The 24,823-nt window shown below is 48.7% G+C and overlaps 1 protein-coding gene across 3 annotated transcripts in view; it reads right to left on the reverse strand.

Moving 5' to 3' along the window:
- The window catches only part of LOC122377451 (fibril-forming collagen alpha chain-like), a 37,992-nt gene that overhangs the window by 12,899 nt on the left and 270 nt on the right, over positions 1–24,823 (reverse strand). For 2 of the 3 annotated variants that reach the window (XR_006255869.1, XM_043357492.1), the window contains exons 2-7: positions 2,993–3,778; positions 2,376–2,440; positions 1,895–2,120; positions 1,421–1,545; positions 686–892; positions 280–378 (exon numbers count right to left, since the gene is read on the reverse strand). Coding sequence is in view for 2 of the 3 variants with exons in the window: in XM_043357492.1 (XP_043213427.1) it covers positions 280–378; positions 686–892; positions 1,421–1,545; positions 1,895–2,120; positions 2,376–2,440; positions 2,993–3,778 (1,508 nt within the window). In the remaining variant the exon portion in view is untranslated. The remainder of the gene's footprint in view (positions 1–279; positions 379–685; positions 893–1,420; positions 1,546–1,894; positions 2,121–2,375; positions 2,441–2,992; positions 3,779–24,823) is intronic. The other variant, XM_043357493.1, reaches the window with a different exon arrangement.

Here is a 24,823-nt window from a genome sequence, read left to right on the forward strand (position 1 = left end):
AACCGTTTCCTTCTGTCCTGGAGAGCGTAAAAGTTACAGCTACCCGCCCGCTTGTAGACTGTAGTTGATCGCCCGGCCGCTAGATGGCACCAATAGTGAGCGCCTTAAGTTAGGCTGTACCGCAATACGCGCTCGTGAACGGAGCCAACTTCTGTGCTATATCGCGCAGGTAGTGATTTGGCTTGTCGGTAGATATTGCAACAGCAAAATTTTCCAGCGTTCTAGCACAGCTTGTGCGGATTCGGACACATCGGCGCCGACAATATCGGAAAGTCTTACCGGTGGACCAGGCGGTCCAGCGATGCCGTCAATGCCGCGGAGACCGGCCGGACCGGGTGGTCCGTCCCTGCCTCGCTCCCCGCGGGGACCAGCGGGACCCTGTCGGCACGCACACACGGGCACAAATACAGAATCAGAGTTCATGTCGATATAGGTAGACGGCAGTAATATACGCATGTTTGGGATAGGGACTGATTATATATGAACGAGTGACTCAAATGACAGGTGCTACTGGCGGCAAAAAAGACATGTATAATAAGCTCGAAGCACATCCTAGAATGAAAAGGGTAAAGCAACTTAAATTTTAATCAGACACTGTTTAAAGATATGTAAAAGACATCAGGGCCCACTATACCTCCAACCGTTTATGGCGATCTCTTACGTACATACATAGACGCTTTCTTACCAGTGGTCCTGGCTCTCCTGGCCGGCCGGCCGGTCCGATGCCGCCCTTCTCCCCGGGCAGACCGATCTCGCCCTTGGCGCCGTCCGTGCCGGGGAAGCCGCGGTGGCCCTTGGGTCCCGGCATTCCGGGCATCCCGGGGAGGCCGCGGGGCCCGGTGGGGCCCTGGGCGCCCGCAGGGCCCGGAGAACCGTCCTCGCCGTTCTCGCCCTGAGGCCAGACACGTAGGTCATAAGGTATGAATATTGCAGGGATGGTAAATACTGGCTTGTCAAAGCAGCAAAAGTTTGCTCGGGAATCGTTTACTGCACAGCATATTCAGTCATTTATGTACCATCTATCATGCACTCATGCAAAGGAAAAACATACAAATTTATTGCAAAATGACCAGCAAATCTTTTTGAACTTACGCATTACTTTATTGCCAGCAAAGAGAAACGCAAGAAACATGTCAGCAGTTAAGGCCTGGCTACACTGTGCGTTTTCTGCGTGCGTTTTTTGCGAGTTTGCGTGTTTTGCGTAGTTATTATAAATATAACTTCTTTAATATTTATATAAAAGTTAAAAAAAAAACGTTTATATAAATTTAAAGTTTATATGAAAAACATATAACAAAAACGCACTGCTGTTTCTTTCTAGAACGAGATTCCGCAAGTCACGCAAACTCGCAAAAAACGCACGCAGAAAACGCATAGTGTAGCCAGGCCATTACAGTATTCTGCCTAAGTTGGAACTCACATCTTTTCCGGGGATGCCGGGCACGCCTCTGGGTCCTGGGCTGCCGACGGGGCCCGGAGGTCCTGGATCACCTGGCTCTCCTCGCACTCCTTGGAAACCCTGCGGTCCCGACGGGCCGGGAGGGCCTGCCGTCGACGGACAACGGCGTCAGACATAGGGTACATACATGTAAAGGTTAGTGGTACGGCAGGCAGACTGAGTGACAATGACTGGAAGGCAGCGAGACATGTCTTTTGTTAAACGAGCTATGTAGCATAAATGTTCAGACGTAACAAAGACTTCTGGACAGCCAGATAAGTGTAGGAATATATCTTGCCGCCCTAAGGCTAAAATGACATCCGAAATTGAGACAATGTGACGTGCTATGAGCTGCAAAAACTGCACCATGACACACTGGCACACCCAGCCCTGAGTTGCGTATTTGGACTCAGTCCCCTATGTAGTTCGACTCAGTCCTCATCTACTGTTACTGACCAGGCGCGCCGCGGGCCCCGGCCGGTCCGGTCTGCGCCTGTAGGTAGAGCGGCTGGGCCGGTCCCTTGTCTCCTCCCAGTGACGCCTGTAGCTGAGCAATGTAGTTGGACGGGTCGGCCGTGGGTCCCGGCCCTCCCGGCTGGCCGGGGGTGCCCGGTGTACCCGGCGTGCCCGGCTGGCCCGGCGGACCGGTGGGGCCGGGGTCGCCGGTGACACCCTGCAGATCCTGTCGATCAGAGGGGGATAGAGCCGTGAGGAGGGAGTGGAATTAAAAGAGATTGGGAAGAGATGGACAGCAGTGCACAACAAAATTACGTAAAAAAGTTAGAAAATAAGTAAGAAAAATAAGTTTAAAAAGGACATTACTCAAAAAAATGCATTGGTAATTAAGAAACTTATCGTCATTCGTCAAAACGTTTAACCTAAAGGTCGACCTCAATATTTCATATGCGGACGTGTCGGATTGGGGTGATATACTGACCGGTGGCTGGGGTCCCGGTCCCCGTGCAGCGGTGCCAGGACCCTGGCCGGTGCCCAGGTCCGTCACTGAAACGAACAGAAGCCGATTTTAGAAACACACTCCACGGACGTCCCGCGGACATGACGTCAATTAATACACAACATTGTTCTTCTCATGCTGAAAAGACAATATTTGTTTACAACACCACTTCGTGATATTAACATAATAATTCGAAGGTATTCGGTGAACATTAACAGGTACGTAAGACATAGCGGCAAAGTTAGTCTTCCAAGCAAAGCAAAGCAGGAGTTTCGAGTGTATCAAACGTAGAGTATGTGCAGGCCATCATTGCCGAATCAGTGGTTAGTGGAAGCGGTAAAGCAGCTACTGCCGTGCGCCTCATCTAAGAGCTACGAGCAGGTCTCGCCAGACCAAGGGTAAAGCCAATAAAACGGGTAAAGTTCGGTAGCATTCATAACCCAATCAAATATGCGTTAAAACACCCAAAGATGATGTGCAATTAAACCAATAGAAGACGTGATTCCCCGGGTTGAGGTTACGCTGTCAGCCAGGGAGGAGGGTGGAGCCGTTGGCGTCCGTCTGTGAGCGTGCCCGGGCAGCCGGGGCGCCATACTGACCGGCACAGATCGGGCAGCACTCGCCCAGCGGAATGTACTGCTGCGTGTCGCACTCGATCTCCTCGCACTGAACGCCGTCGCACCGGTCGCCGCCGCACCGGCCCGAGTCGCAGTTGAGCCGGCCGTTCTCGCAGCGGCACTCGCCGCACTCGTCCAGGGAGAACTCGGCGCCGTCGGCGTAAAACTGGCCGTCGAATGAGCAGCCGCCTGGGAACTGGCCGGCCTGCCCGCTGCCGCCCTCGCTCGCCCGGCCGAAACCGAGACGCTGCCGCTCCGCCTGCTCGCGCGCCTCCGCCTCTCGCCGCCTGGCCTCCTCCGCCTCTCGTCGCCTTGCCTCCTCCGCCTGTCGCCTTGCCTCTTCCGCCGCCTGCTCTTGCCTTGCTCGTTCTTCGGCCTCCGCACGGGCTCTTGCCTCAGCTTCTTCACGGGCCCTGGCGTCGGCTTCTTCACGGGCCCTGGCCTCGGCCTCTGCACGAGCTCTAGCCTCCGCCTCTGCACGAGCTCTTGCCTCTGCCTCAGCGCGAGCTCTGGCCTCTGCCTCTGCACGAGCTCTTGCCTCGGCCTCCTGGCGCCGTCTCTCCTGCTCCTGACGAAGTCTGTCATCCCGTGCGCCGGCTGCGGCGGTGTCGCCGCTGGTGGTCCTGCTGCTCTCGTAGTTGTAGCTGTAAGAAGTCCGGCCCTGGCCGCCGGCCGGGTCAGCCGGCGGTGTTACACTATCGTCCGGCGTACCGGTGGCCGGGTCGGTGGCGCCGTTGCCGTTGCCGTTGTAATAATAGTCGTAGCCCTCTGCAACAGGTCGGCGCAGGGCGCAGTGTAAGCGACAGCCACGGTGCGCACCCCAACTACACCAATAGCCAACGGAGGTGAACATCAAATGGCTAGATTCTCTTTCGATTAGCTATCCAGAAGATTTCGTAAACGTTATCACCCAAAAGTGTTATCAATTACTCACTTTTGAAAGGTTCATCCAGTGCTCAGTCGATAGAAGTGGCTGCCGACTATTTGAACGATCGCATCAAGAGATGTCTCACCCTAACCGGCCTACCGCTTCCTCTCTTGTGCTCACTTCACACAGCAAAGGTAAAACTGGATGAGATATTTGGCGTGTTTTACTAAGGCAGAGCTCAATTATATTTCCTAGGGATGTTATTTAAAGCAGCAGTGAGCAACATCGTGTGCAAATAAAACCACGAGCTCGTTAGCAGTCTGGATTAAGAACTCATGAGCAAAGCAAAATTATGTAGACCGCCGTTTGATGAAAGAGACCCTTAACGTGAGGACTATTTTAAGCTTTCGATTCGTTACCGCTGATCTTACGTTCCAGAATATATTGTAATTGGTAGCCTGGTAGGAAACCACCCTTAGGACGGCAGCTTCAGCTCGTTGGCTTTCGGCAGGTGCATGGCTGTGTGCATTAACCATCTTATTGTTACCGCATTACCCTCAATTTGTAACCCGAAGACGTCCTTTTAGCCAAACCAAAGTGCACCTTTTAGCTCTCCCAAGAGCGTGCTTTGTTGCGCTGCGAGCGTTCACCTCCGCTGACCGGTGCGGGCCGGCCCGGCCGGAACATGCAGGTCCACGACAGCCCCAGCAGCTGGCGGCATTGACTGGCACGTGCTGTGGCGCGGACGGTGCATGCCATGCGGCGGCCGGGGCGGTGTGGCGGTCCTGGGGGCTCCGGCCGGGTCCGCCAGCACAGCCGCAGCGGGCGGCGGCGCTGTGACCCGATAGGTGCCCGACAGGTGCAATAAGGCGTAGTAGAATAAAACGACAAACCAGCACGACGACCAAAGTAGAGTTACATGAAGGCAGCAACATTAACGACAGCAAATACAGGATCGTGAAAACAGCACCACGATTCCACTTGTCTCAGCAACCCATTGCCTATTTACTTTTTGCAGCATTTCGCTTTATACGGACTGAAAATGTATCTACCTTCCTACATGGGATGAGTTACACAGGGCCAATGCTAGCTGGCACTGTTGGTTAGCATTCCTAAGCGTATTTAGTTATGTCGAAAAGCAGTGATTACGTATGGTTGAAAGTGTTAAGTTTCAGCCGTGTGCGAATATCTGTTAGGTATACCATTACCTATCAATGTAGATAATAGCTTGATGCTCTATTTAGAAGTTGGAAAATCTAGCGCCTAAATAACAAGGGTGCAAAATTCGTCAACGTAACTGAAAAATGAAAGTTCATTGTATAGCCATATTATGATTTATGTTAACTTGATTTTATTCTTCGGCGAAATCAATGTTTTTAGGAACATTTATATGCTGTATGTTGGTACCTAAACATCATGCGTATTTTAGGCATTCATTTCGAATCCCACGACACTCCGCCGGGAGATAAATCATCGACGAAAAATGTGATCGTGTTTTCTCGGCTTCCCATCTATCAGCCGATAAAAGTATCCATCTCAAGTCTGTTCGACTCGGGGTCGATGTGGCGGATGAGGTGGCGGGCGCGAGCGGTGCACGCGGCCGTCTCACCGCGCTGCCGTCGCCGAATTCCGGCGGCGGCCGGGCCCGTCTGACCACTCGGTGTTGTGTTTATATGGACGGCCCGACTGGCCAGCGTTTACATTAGATCCGAATGACCCAAATAAAATGGCCCAGGCCGGCCGACTACCGCCCCGAGGGCCACCGGATGGAAGGCATGCCAGGAAGAGTCATACTCAAACTCGGCCCAGTCACGCACGAATGAACCATTCGAGCTTGTTGGCTAACTTTTATTTCTAATTTTGTTATGCTAGGTTGTACAGTGCCCAGTAAACATGCCGACGTCGGCCCGACGTCGGCCGACGTCGGGGTGACGTCGGCAACTCGGCATCCGCATGCCGACGTCGGCCCGACGTCGGTCCAACCTCGGCACTACGTCGGCTGGATGTCGGATATGCCCGCATGTACCGACGTCCAGCCGAGGTCCAGCCGACGTCGGGCCGACGTCGGACCGAGATCAATTGCTGAGGTCCAGCCGACGTCGGGCCGACGTCGGGGCGACGTCGGACCGACATCGGCCGCTGTTTTGACCGTTAAAATAATATAAAATGCATGTTTCATGTTTCATAAAGAGCTTCTGTATTCAAAATATCCTCAGGAAACTCAAATCTTCCTCCACGCTGCAACCCCCTGATCCGGAGTGGACGGGAAACTTTATCCCATTTGGGATTGCCCGTAAGCCGAGCTCGCCCGTAGCCGGGTGCGGTGAGTGCTTGGGGGCTGCTCGGCCTATCCTTTGGTCAGGCTCAGTCCCGGCAACTCACCAGGGCCGGGCCCAGTTCATATAGAAAGGCCAGTCGGCAAGTGTCACTTTGCCAAAGTGCCACTTATCAAAGGGACACTTTGGGAAACGTTGGTTCAGGTGCATGTAAGAGTGGCTATATGAATCCATTGTGGGGTCGCCCTGTCCAATAAGTGTCACGTAACAGCAATGGGACCAGGGACTATTTGAACTGGACCCAGGGTGCTCGCCAAGAAGACCAATGTCTCCATCCTATCATCCTTCCGGCTCTGAAATGGTCTTGTCAGACCGAAAGGGCATAACCCAGCAAAACAAACCGAATTCGCTATCTGGCTGCGTGGTGTAGTGGTTAGCGCACTTACCTCGCGTTCAAATGACACGGGGTTCGAATCTCATCGCCGGCTGATGCTTTTGGCGTGTTGTCCCAGTAAACATGCCGACGTCGGCGACTGGGGGGCTCGAATCCCGCCGCCGGTTGATATTTTTGGCGCGCTGTCCCAATAAACATGCCGACGTCGGCCCCGTCGGTCCAACGACAAACGATCTCGTCAACCTCGGCAAACGACCTCGGCCCGACGTCGGCTCGACGTCGGCTGGACTTCGGCTGGACGTCGGAACATGCGGGCATATCAGACGTCCAGCCGATGTCGGGCCGAGGTTGAACCGACGTTGGGCCGACGTCGGCATGTTTACTGGGGTGTACACATTCAAAATGCTTATTAGACTAAAAGGACAACTACTTAACAGAATATAGTGAAAACGAATGAGATATAAATGAATTGTTAAGTTTGATCGAGCGTCAAAGTAAATAATGCGCACCGACGGGGGGGCGGATATCCACCCCCCCCCCCCCGAGGTTTTTCGCGGATAGCGGGAAAACCGCGGCGCGTAGCGCCGTGAAATTTTGTACGACTATTCTCTCATCAATTTTGCACATGGTGTGCAAGTTTGAACCTCCTAACTTTCAAGGTCAGGTCACCAGGTCACTTTGAATGACCCAACCTCAAGTCACTTTTTTGCAACTTTGTCACCGTGCCAGAGCTACAGTAGATGTCGGAGGCCTTTGAAAGTCGCAGGATGTTATAAGGTCATTAGTAGCTACAATTTGTATATCTCGGAATTTTGATGTCGGTGACCTAAGGTCAGGTCAATTTCGCTACCTCCCCATTATAAGTCAATGGGGGGAAAATCAACTCCCTGTTTTTACCACTAAAACGGGTCGGAATGGCCCCATATACCATACATGACTTCATATACGATCAACCTTCACTACCTTGAGGTCTGTTTTGCTGTTGGGCAGCCGTAAGGTCATGTGACGTCATCAAAGGTCACCAGCGGTTTTTTTGCCAATAACTCCGTACAGGAACAAGATAGAGCCGCGCGGATGGTCTCATTGTGTTCAGCTCGTCAAGACGCATCGAATGATATACATGATGACCTCGAGGTCACGTGACCTGAGGTCAACCTTTGACCTTGACCTTCCGAGGTCAACATATATATCATTCGATGCGGATTGACGAGAGGATCACGATGCTGCCCTTAGTTTGTTCCTATCTTGACATAATTCGAAAGTTATTCGAGAAAAACTCTCTCCATATCTAGCGCCGCCATTTTTACTTTTTCGACCCCTGTGACGTCATCTTTGACCTGACCTGAAAATGACCTTTGTAAAAATTGTAGACCTTGTCCGTGCGTATCCGATGCCGTTTACCGCTTGTCGCTATCTTGCTTCGTTCTCGAGATCTCAGGGGGGGCGGTCATCCACCCCCCCCCCGTCGGTGCGAAGTTGACGCAGACCCCCGTCGGTGCGCGGGTTAAGGAAATGTTTTACGTAACAATAACACATTATCAATAACATTACAGCACTTGCCCGGTTTGGCGTTTTCCCAGCCGCATACCGTCTTACGATCAGACCCTCGCCGGCGGAGGGGGGTACGGGTGTCGACCCCACAGGTTTTTCTTGCGATAGCTTGGAACGCGCCGGAAAAAGAACGCTAAAACTTGGTATACCTAGGTACCTGATCTTTGATTCAAGTAGAATCTTCTTACACGGCCAATCGCGTTTTCAGGACAGGTCAGGTCACTGACCTATGAGGTCATAAGTAAACCTCTGCACGATCTTAAATGTCGCAGATTCGAAACACCCTCAGTGATAGAGGAGCTTTCACATGGAGATGAAACTTACAGGACCTACATAGTATCCTCGAGGGGTTTCATAGCTTGTATATCTCGGACTTTTTTCTAAGGGTCACCTGAGGACAGGTCGGTCATGTAACCTCACCATTATAAGCCAAAGGGAGAATATGGAGACTGTTATTTTGGCGCCAGGAACGACCTAAAACTACCCTTATCATACGAATTGTAATTTAATGCACTCCTTGGAAGTTTTATGCTTTCCTTTTGCATTATTGACCTTGCGTGGCGTCATTAATGACGTCACTAAGGTCATATGAATTTTTCGTCAACAACTCCCTATTGAATTGAGCTAGCGAGTGGGGAAAGCCACCAATGGACTCGGGAAAATCAGCGGAATCGAATGATATGCAATATGACCTCCTTTGACCGGCTTCGTGACCTGAGGAGTTCTGACCTGGCCTTGACCAGAGGTCAACACCTGAAGTTGACCTCGCACGAACAAAAAGTATTAACCGACGTGTCTGGGCTAGACAAACTCGATGGTGTCAAAATCGCGGCTCTGCAACCATTTTTGGCGAAGTTAAATTTACCAAAAACCGAACCCGTGCCTTGGCCCACTTGATCTGACCTCAGCATGGGCGTCACCACCACTAGGGACACTAGGGACATTGTCCCTAGAAGTTTTGAAATCATCGAAAACTACTAGGGATTGTCCCTAGAAGTTTTTGGATCTCCCTCTACTGGGGACACGCAAAGAACTCGGGACACGATAATGGCGCAACTTGATCAGCTCTCCGAACACATGTGTTTTGCCTTGCAGACGGTCGCGTCAACATCGCCACGGTAAATAAAAAGGCCCGCGAGCCCCACACTGACCTCTGAGGCCCCACACTAGCCTCTGAGGGTACCAAACTGGTCTTTATTGGCCCCAACCAGCCTATGAGGTTACTAAACCGGCCACTGATGGCCCTATTTTGTTCTCTGGGGGCCCAAGACTTACCTTTGGGCGTCGCACACTGGCCTTTGAGGGCCCACACCGGCCTCTGGGGCCCCATAGCGGCCTTTGATACCGGTATGGTAATATTGGGGCCCCTGCAAGCTAGAACCGCCCCCCCCCCCCCCCCCCCCGAGGGTCGACAGGGTCCCTTTGCCAAGTTGCCCCCCCCCCCCCAACGCCAAGTCTGTGACCGTCCCTGTCTGTCAGTCCTTCGTCAAGCTAAACTCGGTCACCGAAACCCTGAGTGACCCGCTCCCTTATATGCAGTACAGCGCATATTAGAAGAGTTGGGGCGAAACAGGGGCTTTGTGAGATAGATCAGATGGACATGACTAAGAGCTCCTGCCTTCTACCAGATACGGTTGCTGGCCGAGTACGCCAAGCACACTGGTTTTTTAACACCCTTCGGGCAAGCACACTGGTTTTTTAACACCCTTCGGGGGCTACAAGCCCAGGGTGCTGCTCATGGGTCTAAAGAATAGCAGTTCTAGTCTCCAGTCGGTAGTGTACGCTCCAGTGCTGGCCACGGGAGAGGTGGCCCGCTATCTTGATTATCTGAATTCTGATCTGCTCCACCACGACCGAAACTGAGCACCTGCACCAAGCGTCTCTGTCGGTCAGTGAAAGTACTGGGTCATGTCATTTCTCCCGAGGGCATATTAGTGTCAATGACAGCAAAACAGAGGCAATCGCCCAAATAGCAAAACCAGCCAATAAGACAGAGCTAAGAGCTTTCGTAGGCTTGGCCAGCTTCTACAAGCGCTTCGTACCGGGTTTTGCGGCCCTCTCACGGCCCTTACTGAACTTACTGAAGAAGAACGTGCCCTATGTATTCACCGAGGAGTGTAGGGAGTTTTTTGACTATTGAAACGGTATTTATGCTAGAGTCCGGTGCTCCGGTACCCCGACTTCTTGGGTAAATACCCATTTCACGTCTACACCGACGCGAGCTGACGAGCACTGTGAACGGCGCTGCATCAGGAGTTTGAGGATGGCTCTCACCCTATAACTTACGCCAGCCGGGTGTTGACGCCGTCCGAGCTGCCGCAGCCTTTGCTGGTAAAAGAGAGCCTAGTGGTCGTCTTTGCTCATTGAGAAGTTCTTTTACTACCTTGACGGTCGGCATTTCATACTGACCACAGACAACAGCGCTCTCGGATACCTGCTCCAGGCCACAACGGAACCCAAATGCTCCTCACGACTTGTGAGGGATGCATTGAGGCTGCTCAGTGCTCGTGCTCGATTCCGAGTTCGAGGTGCGGCATCGCCCGGGGCCCGAAATACCGCACGTGGATGGACTGAGATGTTTGTCTTGGAGGGCAGTGAAAGAAGGGCACTAGCCAAGAAGTGACCGTGGTCATCGACCTCGATTCGTGCACTCGGTCGGTTTGCACCTACCGTCATTGAGATGGGAATCAAACCACTGAGTGCCGAGGAGCTGTGAGCAGAGCAGCTCAAGGATGAGCAGTTGGAGCCGATTATACGATTTAACCCTCGCCCATGTAGGGGGGGGGGTTGGTGCTACCCCCCCCCCCCTGAGGCTTTTCGGAAATAGTGCAAAAACGGCGGCGCGCAGCGCCGCCAAATTTTGGGTACCTTATGGGGCAAACCTTTCGCATCTTTTGATAAAAAAAATTTGACCGGGTCATGTCAGGTCACGGAGTTATGACGTCACAAAGGGAACAGCCTCCGGCCGGATTTTCACAAACTGAGTGCCAACGCCCGAGGTTTCCTGCCGGTGGTACGGACATCGGTTGATGGATCGTGATGAAACTTCCCATGCATGTTGGGACAAGTATTGGCTATCATATGGTATAAGAAACTTGACCGGGTCAGGTCAGGTCACGGAGCTATGACGTCACAAGAGGAACAGCGTTCGGTACTATTTTTGAAAAGCGCCCGAACCACTATTTTGCTAATTCTTGTCACCTCAATGGGAATATGCAGCAATATTAGCTTCTATAGGGAGCAAATGGACCTCCCAAATCCAAAAATACAATCAGATTTCAAAAATTTAAATTTTGATTTTTCGAATTTCTGCCGCCGACTGTGACCTTGCCGACTTCCGGCGCTCCCAACGCGCCATTTTTAGAGCTACGGAAACGAAATACATACCAAACGATAGAGAATTGATCAAGGAACACGATAGTGAAGGTTTCAAGTCGATATCTCCCACCGTTTTGCCGCAATCGCCGCCGAAAGTTGAAAAAAAGTATATTTTTCCGAAAATTTGACCTTTGACCGGTCAAAAGTAGGTCCAATATTGACCTAGGACCAAAAAATATACCACCAATCGCGAGATCTCGGCGAGAGCAATCCGTTGGTCTTTTCCGCTAAGCTCTACGACGCTCCGTTTTCAAACGCCAAGGGGGGGTCGCACAAACCCCCCCCTGCATGGGCGAAGGTGGCAGATCGCCGTTTACGGGCGAGGCGAGGGTTAAAGGGACAGTATCACCATTTTGATGAAATTTGACATTGCATAGGCCCCACCTTTCTGGTCCGGGAACTGAAGACCGATCCTCGAAGCTCCACACCGTTATCCCGCTATCGCCGCTCAAAGTACGAAAGGTGTACTACACTTTGAATCGTGCTTCACTATCTTCACTGTTTAAATGTTTGCGCCGTTTTGAATTAACCGCCAGTAATAAAACTTTTACCCTGGTCATTTCATCAAATTTTATAAAGCCAAAACGTTTTTCGCACTTATTCATCACCGTTAAAGGGACTATCCCACCTTCTAAAATGTTGTTAAAACCAGTTAAATTGTGCCCGACTTTATAGATTGGATGACCAGGAACACGGTTCTGGCATTCATTTTTCATTAAACATCTTAGGCTTCCCATATTCCAAACACAAACTTTCAAATATGTGACGTCACAGCCCAAAATTACCTCCTTCCCCAGGCCACATTACTGTCATAAAGCTGATTCCTTTTACTCTGTAGGCACCACAACAAAGTTCAGACCAAGTTTTAAGCGATTTTTCAACGAACAAACCCATTTAAATCAGAATGACTAAACGAGGTGACGTCACACTAACGGTCGCTCCATGTTGAAGATAGGGCCTTGCGCAAGGCCCATTTTCAAATGAAGGGAACGAATTTCTTCAACACCAAGAGGCCGCGGAGGTTGCAACCTAGATAGACAGTAGTTTCTGAACCTCGCCGCAAACTTGGCTATCTCAACTCAAACCCCATGTTAAAGGTGGGATAGTCTCTTTAAATTCATTAAATAGTCGTAGGCAATTTCCGCTGTTTCCTTCGGATTCTAGTGGCTCAACAAAGGAATTCCTCCAGCTTGAATCACAATCTCCCTCCAATGTATGACGTATATGTATGACGTCATCTGATCTGCTAAAAGTACTTCACATTTGCTTCAAGTACGAGAATATTGTCACGTGATATCTTCTGGGCAATACCTAATGCTGCCTTTCCCTAACGACAACTCAATCAGAAGAGCGGCCGCGTAAGCGTAGCGTCAATAATGCATTATCTGCGCCAGTTCTGTAGTAATTTCGCAGGCTTCCAAAGTGGCGGCCATGCTTGTAGTGGTGGTTCGCTCATGAAAATGACTCGCTCATGAAAAAATATTTTTTTCACCGAGTTCGGTCCTCAAACTATGTTTTTCTGATTCAGAAAAATAAGAAATGCTAGTAAAAAAAAAAATCAGCTCCATACATTGATTTTTTTCGATGATACTGTCCCTTTAATGTATACCTACTAATGTGTCGTGTCACATGCATAGGCAGAAGGATGTGGGCACGCGTTTCATGATCGAAGAATATGCGTACTACCGCGTAACTTCTTCGTTTTTTCCCCAACTGAATATTAATTAGGTATTCTCCCTCGTTTTTAAATTACAGTGGCCGAAATCCAACGAGGAACGCAGATTTGGGGTTAGGGGTGGGTATTGGCGACCAGACTCAAGCAAAGGTTTGTGGCAGTGGCGCAGCCAGGGGGGGTGAAAGGGGTGAGATCTCACCCCCGTCTCTTATCCTAGGGGCCCACCGTCGATTCGAACTGTAACGTTATGCAGCCTGACAATTTTTTAATCACTAATGTCAAGGTCCGTCATAGGACTGAAAAACAGTTTTCAGGCCTGATAGCCCCCCCCCCTTATGATTTATAGTCCCATTTTATGATTTAAGGGGGTACATCCAAGGCCCGATTGAACTAATGCAAGGCCCAGGAGGGCCCGTTCCATGGCATGAGAGGGCCATTTCAGGCCTGAGAGGGCCCATTTCAGGTCTGTGAGGGCCCATTTCAGGCCTGAAGGGGCCCAGTTGAAGCTTGAGAGGGCCCATTTCAGGCCCTAAAGGGCCTGCTTGAGGCTTGCGAGGGGCCCACTTCAGGCCTGAGAGGGCCCATTTGATGCCTGTGAGGGCCCATTTCAGGCCTGAAGGGATCCATTTCAGGCCCTAGAGCCCGTAGAGGGCATGTTTGAGGCCTGATAGGACCCATTTCAGGCCTGAGAGGGGCCAATTTCAGGTCTGAGAGGGGCCCATTTCAGGCCTGAGGGGGCCCTTTTCAAGCTTGAGATGGCCCATTTCATGCCCTAGAGGGCCTGTTTGAGGCCAGAGAGGGCCCGTTTGAGGCCAGAGAGGGCCCGTTTGAGGCCAGAGAGGGCCCGTTTGAGGCCAGAGAGGGCCCGTTTGAGGCCTGAGAGGGGCCCATTTCAGGCATAAGAGGCACCATTTTAGACCTGAGAGGGCCCAGTTACGGTATGAGGGGGCCCTTTTTCGACATGATAGGGATCTTTTCCGGGCTGAGGGGGCCCATTTCAGGTCTGAGAGGGCTAATGTCAGGCCTGAGAGGGCCTATTTCAGGCCTTGAGGTCCTATTTGAGGCCTGAGAGGGGCCATTTCAGGTCTGAGAGGGCTAATGTCAGGCCTGAGAGGGCCCATTTCAGGCCCTAGAGGACCTAGTTGAGGCCTGAGAGGGTCCACTTCAGGCCTGAGAGGGATGTGTGGGAGAGTCCGTACTCCGTGCCTGGTCTGGGTCTGAGAGGGCCTATCCCAATCCTGATTGAGCCGATATCATGTTTGATATAGGTCAACTCACCACATGTATATTGATGGCCCAGTTCATGTCTAATGGGCCCATCTCAAGACTCAGAGATTTTATGCTTCAGGAAGCCCACCCCAAGCGTGAGGGGGCCCATAGAGGTTTTTGAGGCTCATGGAGGTCCCGCAGTACGATATGTCAGCCTCTGAGAAAGCCATGCAGGGCCATAAAGATGCCACGCCGACTCCTGAAAATTCCTCTTCTCTTCAGGCCTGTGCCTGCCTCACCGCCGGCCCGGCCCCACCCTGACGTCTAGGGGTTTGACGCCTAGGTATTCATCAGGACTCCACACCGGTCCATGATGGCTCCAAACTGGCACCTGAGGCTCCTGCACCGGCTTTTGAGGGGCCCACCGACCTCTGATAGCCACCACGCAGGTCTGAAAAGACCATGTCGATTGTTGATATCTAAACCCCCAAGCCTTGGAAGGCCTGTGCTCTATGCAGATTCTTGAGGGCTTTACGTGGGCTTGTAAACATCCCAAACTGGCTCTAGCCTAGCTCGACCGCGCCCCGCAGAGCAGGGCCCTGCAGGCTTTCCAGTTTTACGCCCCTGAGGGGTGTTTGAATATTCCCTTCTAACCTGACTCCAGGGTCACGTAGCGACAAGTGCGGCGGTAGGCAGCTTAGAGCGTCGAAAATCATGGATAAATTACTTCAGTCATGTTGCAGTTCAGACCAAAGCCCAGGTTATCATGTTCATCGGAGGAAAAGTTTCGCCTATTTCGACACTCGAGGACATATAAAGCTATAGCGCGCTGAAAGTGGGTTCGATAGCTCTCTTACGACTGCAATCAGCCATGGGGGGGGGGGGGCGTATCGGCCGAACCCGATGATAATTTAAGAAGGCTAGAAAGACGAGAAAAGCAACAGATAGCTGTAGGATGCTTCAGAATCGTAGAGGTCATTTTTCGATTAGGTCATCGCTGAGGTCATTGAAGATGAAATTATGATAAAATTATGATAAACACAAAGACAAGATTACGACGAAAAAATTCTTGTTTTTATATTTTCACAAATAACCGTATAACTCTTGAGCCAAAGAGCTAGAGCTTCGCGGAACAACTCATTCGATAGGCCTTTCAAAACGCTTTCGCTTTTAACCCGCGCCGGGCCGGTGCTCTGAGATTCCGCGCCGGGCCGCGGGGGGGTGTTTGAACACCCCCCCCCTTCTAACTCGGCTCCTGGGCCACGTAGCGACACGCGGTAAGCGGCAATCGAAAGAACGTCAAAAATAAGGACGAAACACTTCAGTCATTTTTTGGGTCAGGTCAAAGGTCAGGTCACCAGAGGTCACCAAAGGTAAAATGTTGACTATTTCAACATTTTGGAAACTGCCAACGGCTATCTCGGGAACCGATAGAGCTACAGCGCCGCAAAAAAGCGCATTCGATAGCCCTTTTACAGACCTTTCTGAGTAATGTTCTCAGACTTGACCTCAGGTCAACGGCTTAGCCTCCAGAGGGCAAAAACTCCAAAAACAGCCGTTTTTACGAAAAACGTTTTTTCGGCAATAACTTTTGACTCAAAAGAGCTATGACATTACTTTTGCCAGCATCGTGTTCCTCTCGTCGAGACGCGTCGAATGAACTATAATTTGACCTTGAAAGGTCAACTTGAAAATTTGACCTCAGGTCAAGGTCATGACCTGACCGGAAAAGGTCATGTTGCATATCAGTCGATCCGCAACGTCGAGCCGAACACAGCAAAGGCGTTTTCAGCGCTCTAGCACGTCTCTATCAGAAGTTATCATCGAAAAACTGTTAGATTCTGTTCGTGACCTGAGATGACCTCGGGGACATAACGAGGGGTCACAGTTGCCATTTTCTGGTTCAGTGTGTCTATTTTACCTACATCTCGATGTTTGAGAGTGTCTAGAATAGCGTTCGTGCAAAACAGACGCTTTTCAATTTTCTCCCGTTGACTTATAATGGAGAGGCCGCAAAATTGACCTGACCTTAGGTCACCGATATCAAAATTCCGAGATATACATTTTATAGATAGTGTTGCTCTAATCCAGTGGTCGGCAGGTCATTCGGGGTCGTGCCCCCTTTTTGGGCGCCAGGCAGGGCCATTACCCCCACCTACCAGACCCCATTGCTGACACAACTAAGTTTACTGAAATTCCATACCGTCCTGGAACTCTTTGGGTATTTGTGCATTTCCAATGCATCAAATTTAAAACATGACACTTCCTCCACAAAACATTTAATGCCTATATCCCAGTAGCGGCGGAACACCTTCAATTAAGGGGGAGGGGGAGCACTGCCGACTTTTGGTCCCATTCTTTCCATGCAACGCCCATAGGGCTAATGTTAAAATGGAAAAATCAAAGGGTGCACGGTGCCCCGGTGCCCTCCCCGTTCCGCCGCCTATGCTATATCCCATTTAACCCTTGTACGTATAGGGGCGGCGGGTGGGTTTTCGTTAAAAGCTCACGTAAAAGGCATTGGATCACGACCAAATTGTACCCTCGAGCCCATCATTTTTTTTTTTTCACCAGCCCGGAAAATATCATGACCTGAGACCAGTTTTACCAACAGAAAAATAACCGCCTGCCGGAATTTTTGCCTCAAGACCGCTTCACATACGGAGCGTAAACGCGATGGGCTCGTAAGCGGATAGGGCTTTGCGTTTACGCTCCATATGTGAAACGATCTTTAGACAAAAATTCCGGCAGGCGGCTATTTTTCTGTTGGTAAAACTGGCCTCTGGACCCATAATGGCCGTTGGCTTATGAGCTTTTTCTGGAGATCATCTTGAGACCTTGAGCCATAAAATCTCACTTCAAGAAGTTATAGCGGGTCTCGATTTTCTCGACACTTATCATTGCCCTCTTGAATGAGACGGAATGACCAAGGACCTTAAAAATGGGCAGCAGCCAGGGGCGGAGCTTCCTATACAGTTGGTGGGGCGGCTGCCCCACCAACTAGGTATTTTGCCCCACCAATAAGCGTTTTGCCCCACCAACTTTAGCTGATTTCTTAGACTTTGTTGCCTTGCAAATTAATCTTTTTTCGCATTGAATAGCGTTGTAATGTCTGTTTGATGCAAAATAATATGTCTGTAATGATAGGAATTGATTCAGTGTGGCATTTTATTTAACTTTATAATCGGACATTGTGGGTTTGACGACTTTTTGCCCCACCAACTTCCCTGGAAAAGCTCCACCCATGGCAGCAGCGGCTTCCTATGGTCACGGGTAGCACGCTCGTCTTTTTTATGCACAGCTCCATATCAGAGTCCGAGAGGCCGCGGGGGTCCGATCGACTCCTCCCCCTTACGTTAGCGGCTGTTGAAACGCCAACAGACGGGCGACGGTTAAAAGTTGCAGCTGCTTTTGAATGACTGTACGGAGGGGTGAGATGGTGAGGCGAGCAGGTACGTGAAAATTGGTATCTAATCAATGTGTGCTGTGCCTGGGCCTGGGCTAATCTTTGAACCCTGGGATGCAACAGTCACGATGGCAACATCACTGGAGCTACAAACTCTAAAAAGATAGGCTTTCTCAGAATCCCTCATTACCCCCACCGAAAGGGCTCCATTACCCCCAAAGGGGGCATGCCCCACCATTTGCCGACCCCTGCTCTAATCAATCGCTGAAAGTTTCAAAGCAATCGTTCAGTCGGTGTAGCTATGACGAGCATTCTTATTTTTTCTGAGGTGAGGTCACTTGGCGTGACCTGGTGACCTGACCTAAGGTGACCTGGGTCTGAAATTTTCACAACATGTGCGGAAAAGATGCATGAACAGGTGTGCCAAAAACGGCGGCGCGGAGCGCCGCCGTTTTTGAGATATCTGCGAAAAACCGCAAGGGGGGGTGTTCAAACACCCCCCCCGGCCCGGCGCGGGTTAAGATTTGACCTCAATGCCTCATGTCAATGGTTTGGCAACAGAGCAGAGGGCAAAACCATCTAAATAGTCGCATTTTACCAAAATAGTTTTGCTAAGAATTTTTGCAAGAACTTTGGTGAGAAAAATTATGAGACATTTACTTTGTCATCATTCTCTCGCATGCATCGAATGTTAACACCTATAATTTCACATAAAAAGTTCAACTTCAAAATGTGACCGCAGATCAAGGTCATGCCCTTACTTGAGAAGTTCATGATGGTCATCAACTGATCCGTATGGATGATTAACACCTTCAAGACAATTTCATTGCCTACTCTACCTCTCCTATATCAAAAGTAATAGTCGAAAAACTGATATTTAGCTTTTTTAAAAGCTTTTTGACCTAGCCCGACCATTTGAGTGGCCGCTGGCCATTAATTGCACGCTGTCGATCAAATATGGGCAGAATAGTCGTGTCTCTGTAAATATGCTGTTGTTTTTACGTGCCTCTTCAGATCAAGAGATATTTGTCCTTTTCCCCGATTTGGCTGGTAATGATCAGGACAATGATCTGACCTTTCGTTGTTGGTAAGGGGCCCCCATTAGGTTGAGGGGGTCCCACTTTGCTGGGGGGCCATCACGAACGTCTCTCACCCCCGTCGCCAGAGTTCTGGCTGCGCCACTGGTTTGTGGCGACGCACTGAAAAAGTGTCCCTAGAAGTTCTGAAACCGTGGTGACGCCGCTGGACCTCAGCCGTCACCAGTTGACCTGAGACCTCAAAACTGGGTACCAATCGCTGCGTCTCGTTACGGCGCATAACGCTCATTTTTCCGCGATGCTCTAGCTCTTTTAGAGGCAAAACGGCGAGGGGAGGTCATACCCCCCCCCCCGGATAATGTGTGTTAAAAATAATGACGTTATGCGCTTCTTATTCTTACGCTTTTTATAATTTATTCAAATCCATGGCCGTTAAAAGTTTATTAAAACGTTCTCATTCTTGCAATGAGTGGTTATCATACATGTCCTCTGGGCATTCCACGATAGATCGTACCACTTTTTTCCAATTTGACACCCTCATCTCTCGGAATTTGACGAGAATTGGTCTCAGGGGTAATCAGGGGCTCTGAATCCACCTGTAACAATTTCAGGCTTATCAGATAAGTATTTTTTGAGTTATGATGTATAACATTCTTTGGATCTTGCTTTGCAGCGCTAAGTTTGGCGGGCTGTAACTCTAAGACGGATTATTCAAATGCCAAATGTTATATAACATTGAACTTGCAATGAAACAGAGATTAATATGTATTTTTGAAATTTCGAAAAATACGCTATTTTTGATATATGACATACCGAGTTTTCTTTCATTTGTATTTTTTGGACTTTGGGACCAAATTTTTTTGAATTTTTATTTCTTTAAAAAAGTATTTGGCTCATTGTTAAGATGTATGCAAAAAATTAGGAAGGTGTTCTTTCTATAAATGTATTTATTTTACGTCACGATAACGGTTTCGAATAGTGATTTCGGGAGGGGAGCTTACAAATGGCGTGGTAAAGCTGCCTAGTGACATCACGGGTTACTGAAATTTCAATTCAAGTCTGAGTCATCTGAAAAAAGTGAAAAGAGGGTTCATTCAACCCTCTTTCCTATAAGCGCGAGGGTGAAAAAGGCTGTTTGGTTCTGACATTGTTTTGGACGCCAATGACCATAGCTGTCCGAGATGAAAGTTACAGGACGCATACATGGTGTCCTCCAGAGGTCTAACAACTTGTATATCTGGGAATTTTTCAAGGTTACATGAGGTCAGGTCGGTCACGTGACATCACTGTTATAAATCAATGGGGAAATATAAAAACTGTTATTTTGGCGCCGAGAATGATCTAAAACTATCCCACGTACATGGTATCGTGATTTCATGCACTCCTTGCAAAGTCCAATGCTTTACTTTTGCATTGTTAACCTTGCGTGACGTCATTTATGACGTCACTAGGGTCGTACGAGTTTTTCGTCAATAACTCCCGATCAAATGGAGCTAGAGAGTCGGGAAAGCCACCAATGGACTCGGGAAGACCTTCCGAATCGAATGATATGCCATATGATACCCTTTGCCTAGCTTCGTGACCTGAGGGTCTCTGACCTGACCTTGACCCGAGGTCAACTACTTAAGTTGACCTCATCCTAGCCAAAAGTATACCATTCGATGCACCTGAGCTAGGCAAACACAATGATGCCAAAATCGCGGCTCTGCGGCCATTTTTTGCGAAGTTATTTACTAAAAACCGAACCCGTAACTTCAGTCACGTGACCTGACCTCAGACGCTACCGGTTAACCTGAGACCTTAAAATCGGGTACCAATCGCTGCGATTTGTAACGGCACACACGCTCGTTTTTTCCGCGAGGCTCTAGCTCTATTAGAAGCGAAACGGCGTGCTGGGGTCGTATCAACCCCTCCGAAACCCATTTTGTTTGCGGGAAAATGAGGAACTTATAGAAAGAACACCTTTCTAATTTTTTTGCATGTCGATTTGCAATGACATGAAGATTATTTTGAAAAAAAAAATGTGAAAAATTTTGGTCCCAAAAGTAATTAGAGGCAAATGAATAAAGATTATGGTTTTTGCTCAACAATAAAAATTTTTCTTTGGAATTTTTAAATAGTAATATTAATTTTTGATTCATCGCAAGCTTAGTGTTGTTTACTTTTTGTTGGTTGCTTAACCCGTTCTTGAGTTATAGGCCATCAAACTCACCGTTACATACCGAAGTTTAAAAAATGTAATGCAATATAACTCAAAAAGTTTTGATCTGAGAAGTCTGATATTTTGCCAGGCGTCTTTGGGCCTATGATTACCCCTAGGACCGATTTTCATTAAAATCTGAGAGATGAGGGTGACGGGCCTGGTACGATCTATCGTGGAATGCCCCCTCTGCCTATAGTTTAATGCGTTTTGTCAAACTAATAGCAGAGCTGAAATAATTTTGTCTCGGACAGTATGCTTGGGGCAAAGTGGACGGGCAGAGGCCAGAGTGGATAGCTTCAAATTCTATAAGTTGTTTCCAATTGGACAACAGACATTAAAATGTGTCGTAATGCGTTTATCTTGGCCACTTCTTGGTTATACGAGACACCAAAAATGCAATTAGGAATGTGTTTTCACGAATGTGTTTTATTATTTACCTACAAGTGGGAAGATGACAAAATAGACATTCGTCCTCGTTGAAACCTTTTCAGCATCAAATACACCAGTCGAACATGAGACAACTATCTTGTTTTTCGTATCGGGGCTAAGAAGTCGCCGGTGTCCGCGCTTTGCCGCAGGGTTTGGGGCAAGTGGCCAAAAGGCATAGTTTAAAAGGTTTTGTCAATATCATTCATAAGTGAACGCCTTTAGAAATGAAACGTAGTTGAACGAAAAGGCAATGTAATAGGGATTGTATTGGTTAGGTAAGGTTAGGTATATATAGGACATATATAGGAAGAATCTGTCTACACTTTAAAATGACGCGTCGGCATCGAAAAAAAGTTAGGGTGGTCACTTAACCCTGGTCTCCCCTACCTGATTTCCTCGCACGCGGACATGACACTCACCCTATCTGTTCGTATGAAATCGGAGCAGTGTTGTATCATTCACGTATCGTGATCTTAAAGGGACCCTCCCACCTTAGCATTAGATTTGAGTTGAGATAGCCAAAATGGGGTCCCTGGCTCACAATTACCGGTTTCGGCACTCACAACATCGAGAAATGCCTTAAATCGGAAATATTGAATTTCAAAATTGCAGCATTTTGATTCAGAGGGGCTAATGCTTAGGAATACCCCTCTGAATGTGTGACGTCAGCGCAAATATCTAACGATTTTTAATGTTTGACTAAAACGTTTTGTAGCACGCGGTGGTATATGCTATTTGCGCGCAACATCTGCCGCAAACGCCGCACTTCTAAAATAAAGTCGCTAGAAACAGCGGAGATCCCCAAAAAAGTAAACAAAAGTAAAAGTCTAATATCTTGAAAACCGGTGAATATTTTTCGGTGAAATTTGGTAGATATTCGTTTTCGCTCTTTCTGAACCGAGCGACATCACTTTCATGCCAATTCATAAACTTTTTTGAAGGTGGGAGGGTCCCTTTAACATGTTCAAAATGTTTAATGTTTCGCTATCGTGTTAACCATGCCAAATTTTCACGGACTGTTTCCGAGCATCGACCGTATCTCATGTTTGTGATCATGTAAGAGTTTGTCGATTAACCCTCGCCCGCACATGCCATTTTCCCATCCTAGAACGCACATGGGGGGGGTGGTTGCCACCCCCCCCGCGCCATTTCGTTCCTGTTGGAGATAGAGCTTAGCAGTAAAGACCAAAAAGATTCTTTGGGAAGAGACGAATCCAATGATACCCAGTTTTTCCTTCTCAGGTCAGTCATTGACCTTCCAGGTCAGGTCAAACTAAAAAATGTTGCTGTTTTGGGTCACCGTTGGATATCAAGTGTGCTGCTTATCAAATACCGATGACGATGCTGTTTTCTGGTGCCAAGCCAGCTAGAACCTCTTTGTCACACTACCCGACCAGAATTTTGCTGCTGAGGTCATTTCAGGTCAAGTTAGGTCAAGGTCAATTATATGTGTTTGTATGTCTGTGTGTGTCTGTGTGTATACTGATGTGTGCACCGATTGTTTTTGGGTCCATATTACATGAAATCATGATCTGAGAAGCTTTTACCAAAAATGCAGTCAAAAAACTTCAAAAAAAGTAAATTCAGCTTGCCTAAAACGCAATTATCTTCGGTGACCTAGGTTGACCTTGACCTTGACCTTGACCCCTGTACATCGTCGAACAACATGTTCCATGATAGGTAGGAGGTAAGAATGGCAAAAAAGGCCGAAATCAGGGTGTCAAAAGCTCATAAGGCCCATGGCAAACGCAAGATGTTGAGAATTGGCCATTTGGGTCATGACATGACCTGAAAAACAAGGTCATATCTCCGAAACCAAAAATCACAGAAACTTGAAATTTTCAGGGGACATCAAGAAAGGATAGAGGAGCAGCTATACGAAAAATCAGCCTTCTAGCTCTAAAAATGTTGAGTGCAGAGCAGAAAGACTACCTGGGGGGGGTGGCAACCACCCCCCCCATGTGCGGGCGAGGGTTAAAATAGCCGTATAAAACTGAGACATAAGCATCGGCGCCTTGTAGCAACCTTTATCAATACGGGGCTCGTGCGCCTCTAGCGTTATTTTTTACTAGTCCCCTCAAATGTAGATATTTGTGAACTTTTAACCCGCGAGTTGCTGGGGGGGGGGCGTTTAACGCCTCCACATTTTTTGCCGGGCCATAGCATAAAAACGGCGCGCCGCAGGCGCGCCAAATTTTGGGTACCTGTAGGGAATTGATTGAAGTTTATTGTGACAAAGTTTTAAAAAAATCGGTCGTAAAATTTTTGGGATATCGAGGTTTTAGTGACGTCATGATTTCTGAGTTTTCGACCAAAAACGGCATATGTTCAAAAAATCATATAAAATCACAGAATAGACATACAGACATGCCGTAAACGCCATTAGACTGCCAATACCATGAGCAATCAGATGGCTATCTTCGATTATTGATTATCGTTCCGCATTTTCCAAAATCTTGAACTGAATCTTGGCAATTTCTCGTGACTACTTCACGACCATGATACATGCATTTCTTAAATTGAACTTTTTTAGCCAAAGACGTACACATATGATAAAATGAATGTCACCATCGTGCTCTACGCCGCAAATTACCCACAAAACATGTGTCACAGGCTGCGAATATCAGTTTTTATTTTCGGGGATATGTGCCTGCCCGGTTGACCTGACCTTGACCCTGACCTATGCTTGACTGACCCCTGCATGGAGCTGACACTCTTGTAGGCCTTATATGATGGATTGTGCACCGTTTTGACAGAGTTAATGACGAGAGGCGCCCATTGCGAAGTCCTGAAGTCCATGCTACTGAAAGCCCGATTTCAGGTGTTTGACCTGACCTTGACCTGACCTGTGACCTCAAAATTCAACTTTAAAGTACTCATCTGAAGCGTCTCGTCGCGTTCTTTCGTTTGCCGCCTCGTGCGTTTCGCTGCGCCTATTGGTTCTCGAGTTATCGGCTGGGGGCGTTTAACGCCCCCCCCCCCCCCCCCAGCAAACGGTGGGTGGCGAAATACCCCAGCAACTGCCGGGTTAAAATGTATTGCCGCCGATAACGTTTACATTTATATGACCGCCCAGGTCATTATAAAGCAAAATTAGCTGGATTTCGGTGATGCAAAGGACAGAGCCCTCCTTTATCTTCGCTCGTTCAATGACAGTTTGTACCGTTAGCGTCTCTTTCTGTTGTGCATTGAGGTTAAATCGGTGTGGATGACAGCTGAGCTGACATTCACTGCATTTGTTCGAGAACTCACGAGGCTCCCTGAGTTGAGCTTTGCTGGTGCGGTACAAATAATGAGCCCACTTAAGTTGCCCGATTTCGTTCATCAAGTGAAAGAATGCTGTTTCAAGGTGGTTTACGTCTACAGAAAGGGTTGTTTATGGTTAAC

The sequence above is a fragment of the Amphibalanus amphitrite genome, unplaced genomic scaffold (assembly GCF_019059575.1).
Source record: "Amphibalanus amphitrite isolate SeventyFive unplaced genomic scaffold, NRLGWU_Aamphi_draft 000044F_arrow, whole genome shotgun sequence".
NCBI classification, from domain to species: domain Eukaryota; kingdom Metazoa; phylum Arthropoda; class Thecostraca; order Balanomorpha; family Balanidae; genus Amphibalanus; species Amphibalanus amphitrite.